Source organism: Nicotiana sylvestris, chromosome 10, assembly GCF_000393655.2.
Source record: "Nicotiana sylvestris chromosome 10, ASM39365v2, whole genome shotgun sequence".
Classification (NCBI taxonomy): domain Eukaryota; kingdom Viridiplantae; phylum Streptophyta; class Magnoliopsida; order Solanales; family Solanaceae; genus Nicotiana; species Nicotiana sylvestris.
In genome coordinates this window covers 149,796,607-149,814,287 of record NC_091066.1, presented here as the reverse complement: position 1 = coordinate 149,814,287, position 17,681 = coordinate 149,796,607, and the positions used below count along the sequence as shown (strand labels likewise).

General features: G+C 36.2%; 2 protein-coding genes across 2 annotated transcripts; one reads left to right on the top strand and one right to left on the bottom strand.

Moving 5' to 3' along the window:
* Positions 1-2,009: 2,009 nt before the first annotated feature.
* On the bottom strand, positions 2,010-4,075 carry LOC104237579 (probable xyloglucan 6-xylosyltransferase 5). The gene is made up of 2 exons (XM_009791753.2): positions 3,581-4,075; positions 2,010-3,017 (listed from the first exon to the last, which is right to left on the bottom strand). Exons 1-2 carry the CDS (start codon positions 4,046-4,048, stop codon positions 2,115-2,117), a joined length of 1,371 nt encoding a protein of 456 aa, XP_009790055.2. The 5' UTR covers positions 4,049-4,075; the 3' UTR covers positions 2,010-2,114.
* A 4,666-nt stretch (positions 4,076-8,741) lies between these two features.
* LOC104237578 (26S proteasome non-ATPase regulatory subunit 11 homolog) lies at positions 8,742-13,749 on the top strand. The gene is made up of 2 exons (XM_009791752.2): positions 8,742-8,866; positions 12,162-13,749. Exon 2 carries the CDS (start codon positions 12,188-12,190, stop codon positions 13,511-13,513), a length of 1,326 nt encoding a protein of 441 aa, XP_009790054.1. The 5' UTR covers positions 8,742-8,866; positions 12,162-12,187; the 3' UTR covers positions 13,514-13,749.
* The last annotated feature ends 3,932 nt before the right edge of the window (positions 13,750-17,681 follow it).

Below are 17,681 nucleotides of genomic sequence, written 5' to 3'. Positions count from 1 at the left end.
AAGCTACAGGTCCTGCAAGCAGCGAAGTCCAACTATATAATGAAAATGCTCATAAAGATATGTCACAGAGGTACGTTACTGCAACTTCTCTTGATTGCATCACTAGTGAACAACACATTGAATTTGAGACCTTTGAAGACATGTATCTTGCTGAATTTTTCATGGAGCCTGAAACTATTGAGGATCTATGTCTTGATAAATATTTTATGGAGAATGAGGATAGCATTCCAACAAGTGACAAGACTTCGGATGAAATAATGCCCGATGTTGAGCATGGAAAATCTATGAGGGGATTCATTGATCGCCATAATTTGAGTCGATATTCGTTTGATTGTGGTGATAATTTCTTTGTTGTCACCATTCCCATAATTGTGAGAGATCATGGTGTATGGGATCCGGGAATTAGTTCCAAGTTCAGGGCTCTAGCGGGCTCTACATAGAACATGGAGGCACATAAACTTTTTGAAGAAGCTAGAAAAAGGAGCTATTTATTTGCAAATTTGTATGCGTGGGAGCATGAAGGTGGAGTTGCAAGGGGGGTTGAATGTAGTTGTAATTTTAGAAATTCTCATGCATCATACAAGCTAGTAAGTGAGTCTATAGCATTTTCATTCATGAGTTCTTTTGATGGTGCTCCTACACATATTGAAGAGCAATACATAATTGATCAGTTTAGGCATTTATAGGGTGGAAAGGCTCTTGAGCTTAGTATGTTATATCCTGATATGACATCCAAGCTGGTGATTTGTGTTAATGAACTTGCAACTACTGCCCTAGTTAAAATGTATACCAACAATGCTCAATTGGACAGTGCCGAGATGCTATTTTCTAAGACTGTACATGAGGATGAGATTATTGTCATTCGTGCTACATTATGTTTATGGACAAACACTTATCAGAGGCAAAAGGGAGTGATTATGGAGCTTGTCCAATTTATTTCTCCAAAAGAAATTAGTGAGCATGAGTTAACTGGCTCATCCTTATTGAGTTTGAAATTTTGGAAAATGAGATTTATACATGCACCTACTATTTGGAGTAGATATCTGTTAGATATGCACCAAGCTCCTCTAATTCTATTTGGAACTACTTATAATAATGTTATGTTTGGGAAATGCTATGAACCACAGATCTTTTCAAAGGCAATGCAAAATAGTTTCTTGTCCTTCAATTGGTATTTGTTGATGATGGAAAGTACTGTGATCTTTTGTGCACAAAGAGCACTGTTCAAGAACTCCATAACCAACCTACTTGTTGGGGTTACTAACATTCTTGCTTTGGAGAGAATTGTCCGGGAAGCTCAAGTCAAGTGTGACCCTCTAAATGCCAAGATTGTAGCTGGTTGCCTTATGATTTATGGTGGTATTGTGCCAAAAGGTTATCAATGTTGTAGTGACCAGCATCTCATGTCACATTGACATAAATCACATCTTCTCCTTATATTCCACAGGATACCTTGGTGTAGAGACAATTGGCAGGGTGCGCGCTACTAACACCTCTCTTGACTACAAGGTTCTTTTTGAGGACGGAAGTATTGTTGTGAACCAACCTTACTTGGGAAGAGATTATGGGCCAGAAATGAGGAACGGGGCTGACCGGACTATTGTGCCAAGAGCTAAAGGCCCAGTGATTGAACAAGCAAACAGAATACTAGCACGTTCTATTTGGGATCCAGGGAAGATACGGGGCATGGTGTTGAAGAAGAAAATGTATGCTCCTCTCATCTCCTTGCTCTGTGTCTAAGCTTCTCATCCCCTTCTTCTATGGTGCATTTCTGTCCTCTCATCCCTCTATGTTATCTCTCAATTATCCCTTACTGTTTTATTGTAATTTCCAGTATTTGTAAGTCCCTTTAGTGAATCAATATAGCTAGTTGGTTTGGTTGTTATTCGGTTTGTTACAATCTCCATTTCTTAAAGTCTATAAAGAATGGTGTACAAGATTACAACAACAATAACTACACATTAGTCTCAAACAAAATTGAGATCATTTATATGAATTCTTACCGACCATCTTCATCGCAAACAACTACTCTACAATATTTTATATAGAAGATTTACAATATTGAGGGACAAAATTTCCACACAAAAAAAAAAAAAACTCTAAGTAGTTTGATTTCATAGACTGCCTATAAGTGCAGAATGTCTAATGTCAAACTGACCAACAAACTCCAAAGGCCTAAAGGTTTCATTTCTAATCCTTTTAATATTAGGACTTGACAATCCTCTATGCCTAAAGCCATACAATTTAAGCACTTGATTATCTGCAAAATTAAAAGCTCTCTCCATACTCTTCAAACATTTCTCAACTGGATAATCCCCATAACTTCCACAAGACTTACAACCAACAAAATGTGTCACAAATGGCCATCTCTCATCACCAAAACCTGGTTTGTATTTCTCGATCATTTCCTCGTATCGATCAACTAAACCTGCCCAATATCCATGTAAATAATAAGAACTCTCAATAAACACCTTCTCCATCCACTTATTGTTCTGCGAAATCAACAGGTATATCAGCGCTGATTGATCATCTGCTTCAAAATTAGGCCTACCCTTTAAATTTGCTGTTAAAATTTCTCCAGCATCGTCGCGAATTTTACCTTTTGGTCCCATTGGTGCCCAAGAATCAAGCAAATCTAAAGACCATTGACAATTCCTTAGTAGAAAACTCCCAGTGTTTAAAGCAACCCAAGATTTTTCATTTAATAATTCAGGATATCCATGAATAATTAAATTTTTGCCATCATATTTAGATAATGGAATTTCAAATGTCATATCTGTAAACATTGCATCACTATCCATCCACCAAATCCACTCAATTTCTGGGTGAGAAATCATTAGTTTCCTAATTAATGGTAATTTTGACCAGTACCCTGATAGCTGATTATCCAAATGAGCCATGTTGTACACAATTTCTATGTTGTGAATTCTGCAATAATCAATCTTGTTCTTTATTGACTTTAACAAATAATGATCACCAATTGAATTGTCACATGGACTTGGAGATGAGCCTGTTACCTATTAGAAAAATAGAATAACAGAAATTAAGAAGAAAGACTTATGAGACATGAGAACAACTTTTCTTAGCGATACCAACGAGGGTTGTAGTGGAGTGGTAAATATTCTCTCATCCTTAATCAGATGTTCCGGGTTCGAACACTGGGTACGGAGTCGCCTTTGTTAGGGGGCACTTTAACCCCAATGTGGGACTTTCCGGCGCGAATCCAAATTAATTGAACCCCAATGCGAGTATCGAAATTCGAACACCGGTTGGGAAACCAAAAAAAACCTTTTCTTAGCGAGACTTTTAAGACAAGTTCTTTCAAAATACAACATAGCCACTATATACTGTAAATTAACTACTCAAAATAATCATCTCATTTCATGAATATACATGTTCTATTAAATTTAATTAGAGCTTAGTTTTATGGTTAAAATTCAATTCAAGTTTTAAATGAAGTAGAAAATACTAAGTCTTTTAACAAATAAAGCTTTAAACATATATATATATATATATATATATATATATATATATATATATATATATATATATATATTACTAATTAAGTGCCGAACATTACCAGTAAAACACGAGGCTTGCCATTTACATAACTAGGAAATCTTGGATTTTCATGGAGCCAAGCTTTTCTTGTAAAATCCCAGTTGGTGATTTTTGGACCTAGAGTATAGCTAGCATTATGAGAAAATTCAGAATGATCATCTTCGTCGTTGTTGTCGTCGTCGTCGCTATCTGATCGGATCTCAGCAATGACCCGATTAGTTTCTTCAATAAGTTCTTGGGTTTGGTCAAGAGAGGAACTATTAGAGGAGAAGTTGGTGAGTCCTATGGTGCCACGCAATACTAAAATTGTTACAATCCCACATAGGATGGTGAGCTTAAGGTTGCCAAATGAATTGGCAACACGTCGCCGGCGAAGGAGGCCCGCGGAGGCTGAGCGGGCGGAGGCGCCACCGTTCTTTGTGGAGGTGGGGAGAGTGGCGCCCACGCCAGCCGAAGTTGGCCTTTTTAAGGCCGTGAATTGGACCATCTTTGGAATTAAAGAGATAATACAAAGTTGAAAACATGAGAATGAATTATACATATATGATTGGCGATGAAATGAATCTTGACATTTGTTTATGGAGAAAAACGTGCAGGGATGTTCTCGTTACATGCCATGCAAGTGGAAGTTAGATAGAGTTCTATAATAGGAAACATAACCAGCTCATTTTACTTTTTTCTTTTCTTATTCCTTTCCATTTTCATCACATTATTGCTTGTGAGTCGTGTCATTTTTTTATTTTTTTTGTAGTTTTATTTTTAGTGAGCTTCTATTAACAATTATGAATTTAATTTATATATCTACTTATAATGTAAAAAATAATTGCGCAATGGAAAATTATTTGTTTATTTTTCGGGCCGAGTTACAATTTTTACTAATTATCGGTAGTTAGGTGTTATTACAGTGTAAAACAAGACTTTATACACTGCCATTGTATTGAAATTAGACCTACCTTTATTACACCAGAGTTTTTAGGCATAAGTATAATTTTTGTACGCGGTAATGCAGAAAATTTCTTACAATATTATCTTGTTACGACATGACATATGAGGGAGTGACTTCATGGTCAATGAAGTGATCAGTTGAGAATCATGAGATTTCAGACTCAAATTTCATTTTTTTCTATTTGTCCAAACCTTTGATGAAGAATTACTTGATACATGTTGCTATTATAACATGTTAGAATACATTACCAATGTAATTTTTTTACACCATTTGTGTTTATTATAAGTTAAAACATTTAGGCATTACTCTCTTTAGTTTTTAATTTCCTCACACCAAAATATAATACTGTTGATGAGTTCTTCCACACAAACGCCCACCCACCAAAGTAATCTTTGATATGGATCAAATTAAATTAAACACTAAAAAAATACACCAAAATAACAATTTATGATCTTTTAGGGCAAGATTGGTCAAATTTTTAAAGAAAATTGGCAATGAAGCATGAATTACAATAACTGAAAAATACAATAAAACATATGTGATGTGAATAAGGCAAGAGATACGATCTTAGTCTCTCTACTCCTTCGGGTAGGGTAAGGTCTGCGTACACACTACCCTCCCCAGACCCCACTAGTAAGATTTCATTGGGTCGTTGTTGTTGTATACGATCTTAGTTTCACCAACAACAAAAAAAAAAGTGATAAAATTGATTGAAGTGTAGCATTAAAAAAAAAAATCTAGAGTCTCAATTTCGTAAAATAAAATATGAAGTTAAATGAGTGTAAATGCAGTGAACCTAAGACATTTGTGTTTGAAGTTAGGCTTGGCTAGTTTTCAGCGTTAGACTTTTGGTCGAATGTTTTTATACTACTGCTGACATATGAAGTTGGGGATTGGAAGCCTAACTTCATACCAAACTAATATTTCCCAACTTCAAACTAAATTTGAAACTTCAAACTTATAATTTTTAGCTTCAGTCTCGCGAGCTTGAAGTTGATTCCAAGGCGATTAAAGACTCTTCTTTAAATAGGGGTTTTAAAAAAGGGCTATTTTTGCACTTATATAAGAAGCTTAAAATTGTTAAAAATTTAAAAAGATACTATTAAGGGGTCGTTTGGTAGGAGGTACAAGAATAATGTTGAATAAGTTTTTTACCTTCTATAGCAAAGGTTAACACCTTATTTATTTTAAATAAATATCATTTAAAAAAATTATATTCTATAGATACCTTTTAATGTTTATAGCAAAATATCTAATTTTGGTTACCCCCTACCCCTAAGCCACTAAATACGCTATTTAATTACACTATTTTCTTTCTCTCTCTACTTTGATACATGTCATTCTCTTCCCCCATTCCCTAAAAACACCATACTCAATAAGAGAACAATCAGCTGAGGGAAGGGGCAAATATTCCAGAAATTGCTAGAAACGTCGTCTTGTCTCTTCGCCATTTCTATTATCTTCATCTCTTTTTACTAATACCTTCAATCAAACACCAACCCTTCAGTACAATAAGGGTCAGAAATAAAGTATTCTTCAGCGACAAAAGTGCAGATCGCAAATTGCAACCGAAATGCCATGGACAGTACGGACACTGACATGATGGAGGCGGAGTCCACGGCAGCGCCACCGCAACCTCCACCGTCACAACTGCATTCCAGTTCGGGCCAACACGACGTCGTTAAAGGCATGCTCACTACTGCTCGCCAACTTATCAATCAACTGCATTTTATTGCTCGATGACGGATTCACCGAAAATTAGGGTTTATTCTTGAACAAAGACAACGGAGTTTGGGGCTGGGCAACTTGATTTTCTGTTAATATATTTCAATGCATTTTCAATGTATCACGCTGTTTTTTCATGTATTTCATTGTATTCATTGTCTTTTTTTTATTGTAATTCAATGTATCTCGTTGTAATCCATGTATTTCAATGTATCTCGTTGTATTTTATGTATTTCATTGTATTCACTGTCTCGCTATATGCCATGAATGTATTCATATGTTTTTTTTTATTAATATAATTTATGTATTCAGATGTATTATATAATTTCTTTGAAGATTGCTTTGTTTTTGGGGTATTTTTCGGTTGAGAATCTTTTTTATAACTGAAAATACAAAATTTGTGTGTTATAATTGAGTTTGTTGAGTTATATTGGGAGTCTATTATGTTAATTGATTCACTTTCCGTTTTAAAAACAGTGTAATCCCCTATTTCACGTCGTGAATACAGTCGAATACAACAACTGATTAGCTGGACTTCTCTGATTCACACCTATTTTTACTACTGTATTCATGAATACAATAGCTTAAATACATCAAATACATCTTATAACCACAGAAAAGGTATCTATAATGCGTAATATAGCAAATGGTATCTATAGATGGCTAATTACTACTAAAAAATAGTGCTTTATGAAAATTTCTCAATTAGTAATGTTGGCATTAGTTACGTCGAGATTATTTCTTATCCATTGTTTGATTTAATGTATTAAAAGAACTACATAATTTCTAAAAAAAATAATTATTTATAAAGATACCCTCCACATTCTTAACTTTGTACACTATATTTATTGCAACTGTTTTATTACCCTACAAAATACTGATTATTTGCACAAGAAAAGCGAATGGTCTGCTGTTATGGATCAAGATTCTTACATAGAAGTCAATACTAGACAATAAGAAAAATGATTTTCTAAATAATAGTATAAGAATTTTAATTAATGTTATCTTCATCCGCTATGAGCCAAGGGTCTTCCGAAAACAGCTCCTTTGTCTTTCAAAGGCAGAGATAAAGTCTACGTACACTCTACCCTTCCCGGACCCCATTTGTAAAACTACACTGAGTATATTATTGTTATTAATGTTGTTATTGTTATCTTTATCCGTTACGATTTAACATTTTCTTATGAGTTATGTATTGAAGAAGAATACAAACTTCACCATAATTCATCAATGTTATCTGTTGTGGACAATATTTGGAATAGGTTTTGAGGGATTTGAGGGACAATTATATCTTTAACCATATTTATTAACCTTTGCATTGTTAATATCACATACCAAATAGGATATAACACAATACGAAATAGGATATATAGCTAATATAAATATTAATTATAAGGATAAAGCACTATTATCCCCCTGAATTATACATGAAGTTGCTACGGCACGTCTTATCTTTGCAGGGGTCCTGTTACCACCCCTAAACTTTTTTAAAGTGTAATAAATATCACCTTCAGTGCTGACGTGGCATAGAGAACCAAACATTTGGCAAGCAGTGAAATACACGCGCTGCCACGTGTAATTTCATATTTTTTAAATCTATTTTATTTTCTTCTTTTTTCTTTTCTTATTAATTCGAAATTTAATGAAAATATTATTTTGTATTTAAAAAAATAAAAAGGACAATTATTTTTGTGTGAACCTGAAAAATTATTAGAGATGTTAAGCATATTCGAACGTTGTTGAAGTTTTAAAGTTGAGATTCAAGTGCTAAACTCATTCTAAATTCTTATTGTTCATAAGATTCGAAAATAAAAAAAAGATATTTAGAATCCACCTTTGTTGAACCTTGAAAAAACTTGAAGAACAAAAAAAATTGGTTTGTCGAAATTTTGGTTGTTGGCCAAATTGATTACTAGGGTATGGTGATTATATTGTTGTGAAGTTGTAGTTCAAATTTGAGCTTGATTGGTGCGGATTTAGCTGAGTTTTTGTTGAATTTTGACACAAAAAATTAGATTTGGAGTTCTTGAAAATAGGTGATAAAATCGGGATGAAAAGCTCTTGAAAATCAGCTATGGAACTGACACGTAGCTATTTCGTATAGGTTAGAGCCCCTTTTTTTAAGTTTTCACCCGCTTTAAGCAGTGCTCCATGCCAGCAATAAAAGTGCAAAGAATTATGAAAAAAAAGAGTTTTGGGGGTAATAAAACCCCGCAAAAATAAGGTGTGTTATAGCAATTTCGGGTATAGTTCAAGAGAGTAATAGTGTCTTATCCCATTAATTATACATAGATTAAAAAATATATCAACAAGGATTTAATACATAAAATTAATGCATTATATTTTCTAATACCTCCAGCCAAACAACCCTTTTAAGTATTCACCATATCTCCCAAGTCCAACTCGAATAGAAGAAAAAAAGAGTTACATACAAGTAAAAGAAAGAGATTTAAAAAGATATTAGGAAAAAGAAAAAAAAAAAAAAGAATACATACAAAAATCTGCCCTTATTAATTCACACAGCTCTATCAAAGGTCTAATTACTGTGCACGCCAACTACGATTCCCAGCTCCATTTCCCCATCTCCTTCGCCGGCGAACTCTCGGCGATCTCTTCCTTCAGCAAAATCTCTGTGTAAGTCTTTTTTTGGTCCTTTTCTTATGCTCTCTCTCTCGTTTTACTTCATCCTCTTTAAGAAGTGAAAAAAAAACCCTAACCCCTTTTCGCCAGCAAGTTTAAAAAATACGAACTTTGTTGTGGGTTTTACAATGCCTTTGTGAATTGTGTCTGTTCATACTACATACATGTGTTTTGCGATACTGGAATTAAGATTAGTTATAATGCCCAGTAATTGCCGTAGTTTTCTTAGTTTGTTTAGAGATCTGTATGTCCTTCGAGAATGTAGAGAGAAAAACTCTTTTAGTGTTAGAGTAACTTTACTGAGCGTGAATGGAAGATATTGAGGATTCATAAGGCGGACTCCAACTAGTTTAGGGTTGAGGAGTTAATGTTGTTTTTATTAGTAGAGTAATTTTGCCGAGTGTGAATGGAATGGATATTGAGGATTCATAAGGCCAACTTTAACTAGTTTAGGATTGATGAGTTGTTATTGTTTTTAGGATGATGGCGGTGTTCGAGCACACTAACTTGACCACACCTCGACTATTCCTCTAGGTACCTGCTACCTCCCATCATCACAGGTACTGGGTAACTCTGCCTGCCAATTCTTAGGTAGATGGGAAGAAATCACCTAGTGTACAGGGACTTGAGCCTGAGGCCACATGGTTCTTCTCCAACATTATTGACCACTAGGCCACAACCTTATATGCGGAAGAGTCATACATGCCCTCACCATTAATCACACAGATACCACGTATAATAACTCCATAACCATGGCAGCCACCAAGGGCAAATTACCTTTCCTTCTTGAGCGAATCAGACTAGTCTGAGCGGATAAACTGGAGTTATTATCTCATTGGGGGGGGGGGGTTGCTCAATTGCAACGTGTCATCATCTCAATTGCCATGTCACCCGCGTTTGGGTTTCACGCTCTTGGCGACAGTTAGTGCTGTGTTTAGTAGACACATTTTGCACGTACATAAGATCTTCAATAGATTACTCACTTAGTTGAGGTGTCTAAATTAAAAAACAAGGCAAATTTTCTTTTCCGGACAGGTAAGTAAGAATTTCATGATGAAGCAACAAAGCACTAAGATGGTGCTTTTGTGGAAAGATAGTCTGGCAACTCCCTATACAAAAACAAAAAGAAGAGTTCCCAGCTGCGCAGATCACTATGAGTTAATAAAATCTGACATACTATCTTCATCCTTTACATTTGTACTTCAGCTGCTGTGCAGGAATCACTTTCCGTTTGAAGCACTTGGAATTTCCCTCCCAAAACAAATCCTAACAGACACTCTGGGATCCTGTTCCACAAGAACTTTTTTTTTTTTTTTTTTATAAGGTAATGAATTTCATTGAAGGCATCAAGAAGATGCAAAGTTTACAATGTTCCACAATCTTATTCCTGGCAAGTTCTGATGGCTTTTTATGTATTATGCCTATAATCTTTCTCCTTCTGTCCATCAGTGTATGCGTTGAGTATTGGTGAAGAAATGGAGGCGTCTTCTAGAGTTTTAGTTATAACTCTAGGGATTGCATCGATGATACCATCTGAAAAGGAAATCTAATCGGTGCCATTCGAAAAGGATCGTTACATGTGATATTTTATTAATAAATGGGGGTCTTATGTTGTTCTTATGAATCCTGGTCTCTGTTTTGCTCTTATTTATTCAGCTTTACTTCTCATATTGCTTTAGTACTTCAATGCATTTGGTGGATATTCGCTATAATAGATCGTGGTAGTCACTTGTCACCAATGGTGACTCACCATTCTGAGTTTTCAAGAATACTGAGATGGCGTTGTTATATTGCTTTCTAAATGTGTTGGCGTCGGAGCTTTTAAAGTTTCATGCTGGTTTTACGTCCGCGTCCAGTGCTTTGTTGGGATTTTGATTCACAAAAATATTTGTACTGTTTCATCCCAGCTCAATGGATTGTCTCTCTTAAATTTCAATATCTCCATTAGACTAGCTGACTTTCTTATTACTACCAGTTGTTAGGAAAACTAAATTGCAGAGGTGTAAGTACTTGGACGGAAATTGAGGACAAGGGTCCATTTGGAATGCTGCTTACTCATTCCAAGTTTAAGTGTTTCCTTCTTTATTCTTTTGCTTCGGGACATAGAAGTGAGTTGCTTTTGTTTTTAGCTAAATTAGTACGTTTGCTTTAGGTCCTATGCTTTCTAGGAGTCTTTTAGTCCTGTTAGAGATTCTTATGCCAGTAGGAAATATAGAGAACCTTTAGTACTTTTCATTTTTGTTTTTATTTCGTAAAATATGCTTGAGATGAATTTAATGGTCAGTGAGGATTCATATAGCTAAACCCAAATTGTTTGGCACGGAGGCGCAGTAGTTGTTGTAGTTACTCTAAGTCATACTGAGAGTACGTCTCTATGAATCAGGGGGCCTTCACCAACTGATCAGTAAAAGAATCAAGGGGCCTCACCGGTTCAAAAGTCCCTAATTTTGAAGCATAAGTGAATCTTTTGATTCAATATCAAACTTCCTGAATAGTTGTCAGTGTAAAATTTTGGTTTCATTTTCTTCCTTGACCATACTCCTCACCTACCCCCAAAAAGAACAAAGGTAGAAAACTGAACAATTTGTTTGTGAGTTTGTCTAAGACTTTAGCAGCAGGTGAAAAGTTAGCTCATTCGCAATTGTTCAGGTGGTTTTGCCTAATTGCTTGGATGGGCGTGTGGGTGGGTGTTTTTGTCGGTTGTTTTCGCAAAATAAGAATATGAGCTGCCTCATATTATGTAAGAGTAAGACATACATAGCCAAATCAGTTTTGAACTAAAACTCGCCGAGGAGAACGTGCTTATGGCATGATAATTTGGGGTTCTCAATTGAAAAATTGACTGAAGAGCCATTTTGGAACTAAAAATAATCCCACGTCGGTATTCAAAAGATTAGTTGTGATACACCTTCTTGGCTGATCCTTCAAGTGAAAATAGAGGAGGATCATTTGAAAGTAAGGTTAAGTTGCTTGTAATTGTGCCTAATAATTTCTTCAATCACTTGTAAAGTTTCATCATCCAAGGAGTATTTTATTTTGATATTCTCACAGGGTTGATATTTGTAGTTTTGACATAGTACTCTTATGCAGTTGTTTACATATTGGAGAATTTTTGCTTTCTATGTCAAGTAGCTGGCATAGCTTAATGCAGTTTCTTCATTTTAACTACTCTTACATCTTTAGCTACTAACTGCGAAATCGAGTCTATGTAAAGACAACTTGACAAGGTGTTCCAAATGCTGCCTCTGTGCTTGTACATATCTAATTTCCTTGTTGGCTGAAAATGCAGGACTTAAAATTCTGCTAGTTGTAACCATGTCGTCTTCGTATCTACCTGCAACTGCAGATTCACTTGCCCAGGCTTCTGAGGCTAAAACGCCATCTGAGGCTATCTCCATTCTCTACCGCATCCTTGAGAATCCTTCATCATCTTCCGAGGCCCTAAGGATCAAAGAGCAGGCAATTTTCAATCTGTGTGACCTCCTAAGTCAGGAGAATAGGGCTGAGGATCTCAAAAACCTTCTCAGCCAGTTGCGTTCCTTCTTCTCTTTAATACCCAAGGCAAAAACAGCCAAAATTGTTAATAAAGGAATTGTTGACGCAATGGCTAAAATACCGGGTACATCTGACCTTCAGATTACTTTTTGCAAAGAGATAGTGCAGTGGACCCATGCTGAGAAACGAACTTTCCTTCGTCAGCGGATTGAGTCAAAACTTGCAGCTCTGCTGATGGAAAACAAAGAGTATTCTGAAGCTTTGACACTCCTTTCAGGACTGATCAAGGAGGTGAGAAGATTGGATGACAAGCTGCTTCTTCTGGAGATTGACTTGACAGAGAGCAAGCTCCACTATTCTTTGAGAAATCTTCCCAAAGCCAAGGCTGCACTTACAGCTGCTCGAACAGCAGCCAATGCTATTTATGTCCCTCCAGATCAGCAAGGTGACATTGATTTGCAGAGTGGGATACTTCATGCAGAAGAGAGAGATTATAAAACTGCTTACAGCTATTTCTACGAGGCATTTGAGGCCTTTAATGCCCTTGCTACCAACGATTCCAAGGACGCTTCATCAAAAAAAGATCCGAAGGCCAAGGCCAAGTATGTAGCCAAGGCCATATACAGCCTCAAGTATATGTTGCTATGCAAAGTCATGGTCAACCAGGCTGATGATGTTGCAGGAATAATATCTTCACGTGGACTGAATTATCAGGGGCCAGAACTTGATGCTATGAAAGCTGTTGCCGATGCTCATTCCAAGCGATCTTTGCAGCTCTTTGAGATTGCTCTTCAGAACTTTAAGGCTCAGCTTGATGAAGATCCTATCGTCCATAGGCACCTCTCTTCGCTCTACGACACTTTAATGGAGCAGAATCTTTGGAAGTTGATCGAGCCTTTCTCAAGGGTTGAGATTGCTCATATTGCTGAGTTGATTGAATTGCCAGCTGACCATGTCGAGAAGAAGTTATCTCAAATGATATTGGATAAGAAGTTTGCTGGGACTCTGGACCAAGGTGCTGGATGCCTTGTTATTTTTGAGGACCCTAAGCAAGATGCAATTTACCCGGCTTCATTGGATACCGTTTCAAATATGGGGAAGGTTGTTGACAGTCTGTTTGTAAGATCTTCAAAGATAATGGCTTGACTTTCATATCCTTCATCTCAAGACTTGTATTTCTTGAGCTGCAGGCAGTATCTATTTTCAGCAGCTGCTCCATTTCTAGTGTTTATGCTTCCTTTCGCAATACATTCTGAACTTAGTTTAAACCTTACATTACTGGAGTGACAGATGAGCTAACTCAACTTAATTTCTTTAGATGTTTATGACTTTATCAGTGCCATGAGATGTTTGGACCATTTAATTGCAAGCTTTATTTCTTATGATGATTGTTTCTTTTTTTAGCCGAGAGTTTATCGGAAACGGTCTCTCTGCCCTTCCAGGTAGGGGTAAGGCTGCGTACATCCTACCCTTCTAAGACCTCACTTGTGGGATTACACTGGGTTGTTGTTGCTGCTGTTGTTGTTGATACTTAATCATACTAATTTACAGTACCTTAATCATACTAATTTTATTCCTTCCATTGCAAATTCACCGAATGATGCCTATACATCTAAACGGAGGGCTATTTTAATCTCTTTTTCTTTTTTAGTTCTTTCTTTCTTTGTTTTTCTCTGCTATTTTAATCTTATTGTGATAAGTTGTTCTTTCTTTTTCTTTCTTTTGTCCCCTTGCTTCACAATCATTTGAAGCTCCTTTCATTTTCTTTGGTAACCCCTTTGGTGCCCATTCCTTTGTCTTCATTCATACATATTCACAACAATCGAGAGTTTTGTTCATTCGTGAAAAATTGACAAGGAGTTTAACAGTTTGTGAAAATTTTCCGTATTTATAACAATTCTAGCAGTTTAAACAAGAAAAGGAAAAAAATACTCCTGTAACAGCCCAGCCCGCTAGTGATATTGTTCGTTCTGGGGCTAGACCCTCACGGATTTAAAACGCGTCACTAGAGTCTAAGACTTGTTAAATTATATACCCAGCATCCCTCTTGTGTTTTGCCGATGTGGGACTCTGTCTAAAGCCTGGGGTGTTACATACACCCCTCTTATGGACTCAGCATCCTCGCTGAGGTTTGCCCCACTGCATGAGATTTGCCTAGACTCAGCACTGAGGTTTGCCCCGCCTAACCGGGATTTGCCTAAACTCAGTTGAACTCTGACCCACCATCGGCATGGCTGACACAAGAGTGACTCTGATACCATCTTTGTCACGACTCATTTTCTGAACAAGTCGGGACCGACACTCGATCACTAAGCATGACCGAGCGAGCTTATCAAATCTATTATAACTCCAAATTTTATATGCAACAAGGCAATACTCTAACCAAATATTTTTGATTAATTTAAACATTTAAATAAATCTGTCACACCTCCTTTTTCACTACACCCGCAAGGGTACAAGGGAGTTTTTCCAATTAAAGGACAATTGAAACGGGATTTTATTTAAAGATTCAGAGTCGCCACTTGGGAGATTTGTGGTGTCCCAAGTCACCGGTTGAATCCCGAATCGAGGAAAAGAATGACTCTGTTTAACAGTCTGCGCACCAGAAATCCGGATAAGGAATTCTGTTAACCCGGGAGAAGGTGTTAGGCATTCCCGAGTTCCGTGGTTCTAGCACGGTCGCTCAACTGTTATATTCGGCTTGATTATCTGATTTTATACAAATATGAACTTATGTGCAAAATTTTATCTTTTTACCGCTTTCTTACTTATTGTTATTATTTTACGAGAATTGCAACGTCGTGGAAACATATCTCGAACCACGTTACATCAATGCACCCGTAGTTGTTTGGCATATCTCGACTCGGTTGAGATTTGGATTTGGGTCACATAAATGTGCACCCGAGTTAAGGAAAATAAATTATTAAAGGCGCGCCTAAAGCAACTAGCGTCTTGTTATTTTGGGGAAGGCCGTGGATATTCGCTAAACAACCTCTCCCTAAAGCTAGATAGTTATTAAAAATAGAGGGTCTCGCCGCTTGTACGTTTTATTTTGGCGAGGCACGCCTCTTTTATTTTTAAAAGGACATTCCTAAAGTGTCTACATTTTCTATTTAAGTTTGTCTCTAAAATAAAAGAAAATAATCCTAGTTAATTACATGCTTGAAAAGGCCATCACTTATTTATCGAATTAAAGCAAGCGCAACCGGAAAATTGCAATCAAACTTGCGTAAAAGGAGATTATTTCATGCCTTATACTATAAGCCAATACTACTAAAATTGAAAATACGGAATTGACAAACAATATATATTCAAAAGAAAACTAATTATCCTATAACTAATTTAAACCCACATTGTTAGATGAAATGAACCGTTGGAACTAATTGTTTTCAACTACTTGAAACTAAGCCAACCTTAATTACTAATGATTACGAAAGTTTGCTTAAGTTGTTCTGATTAAATGCACAAGAAAGTTATGGCCTTGGTTTTAACTCTTACGACCAGATTTACATACTATTAGGCGTGTTATTGCGTTTTTTTTTCCAGAAAAGTATCGGCTAAGATGAAGCGCTATTAACTAAATGAAGCTAACACATTCGAGATTTGCTGATTTTTAAATAAACATGAATATTGGCTAACTGATTATTCCCAACACTAACATTCACCCAAGTGTTCATTCAAATTCCTATCTTTCTAAGTTTAAGGCATCACTATGTTCACTCAAAAGTTATCTGTTAACAGAAGTCTATTATTTGCTATCATCATTGTGAGTATAAACAACGGGAAAACTGGAAATAAACTACTACACCAAAGTACAGTCCATAGTTTGTTACTAGTCTAAATGGTTCAAAATGATAGAGGCGATCCTAATTGACCAGTTCTTGACTCAATATAATTCAAACAAACGGAAAATGACAACATTGGACTGACTACACTACAAATATTTACGTGAACATAGGCCGGAAATACTACTTCATTTCATTCCAATTCGAGGTTACACCAATGAATTCGAGCGTGTACCTGGTATTGAAAATACAAGAATAGGAAGAAGGAGTGAGTAGCAGCAGTGGTGACAACAAAGCAACAGCAACCCAAAAACAGATTAAAACCAGCAGAAATCCAGCAAACAACCAACGGAACAGTTTTGTTTAACCAACAACAAACTCAGGACCACAAGTTGCAATTTCAGAAGTACCAAACAGCAACACAGATACACCAGAAACCCAGGAATAAAACCAGAAATACCACAAGCAATCACATGCAGAAACAGAATGTATTCAGAAATGCGATAGAATAGTAGATTTTCTGATTTCTGTTCTTCAGACTCTCAAATAAAGAAACTCAGAACTTCAATTAAACAGTAACAAATACTAATACTGATTTTCAATGGTAAAAGAAAGACCTCACTTTCACTCAATACTGGATTCTTAGTCTTAAAAATCTAGCTTGTTCAAACTACTGAACTCTTAGCATTCAAAATCCAGCCTAGACTCTCTCAAAAATCCCTCCAAACTCTCTCCAAAAATCCGCCCAAAACTTAAAATTAACGAAAAACTCTCCAAAATTCCTCCCCCTTTCTCTGAAAAAAATGTCCCCCCTCTTATACAGACCTGCCTTACCTTTTAAACCTACTGCCCGGCCCTCTTTTTCCCACTAAATCTGAAATTTTCCACTTAAAATCCACTAAGGAAAACTTTTCCTTATTTTCAGCCCCCCATTCCCTTTTGTTCCCCATTACCATATTAATTAATATCCCACTAACAAAACACTAACATTAAAATATTATCCTAACTGTTTCATTCCCAAACCACCCCTGAAACCCCTTAATATTACTGCCCCTAATACAATTATTCAACTGTATTAAAACTTTTAATTCTAAAATCCGTTCAAACTAACAGTTATCTAAAACTAATTCTGACTAACAGCTATAACCAATTCTCCTAACAACTGAATGACTAAGGTTGAGTTCTCATTGAAACAAAAATGAACTGAATTTAAATCATAGCACATAACTCAACAAAATCATTAAAACTGAACTTGAAACTGGATCAAAATCAATCACAAATGCAGGGATTCTAAGTCCAACCTATACAAGAATGCAGGATCAATGACAATGCCTTGAAGCTAAGTGTCTACAGATCAGAATACATAACACGACATTAAACCATTTGATGGACTTACTGGTCTACAAACAGGAATGAACTAATCGACGAAACTATTTATAACCTATGTTATTAATCGACAGAACATAAACTGATGGAGAAGGGGGAAATAACGGACAAAAGACGAATTACAATGAACCTAATTTAGGTAA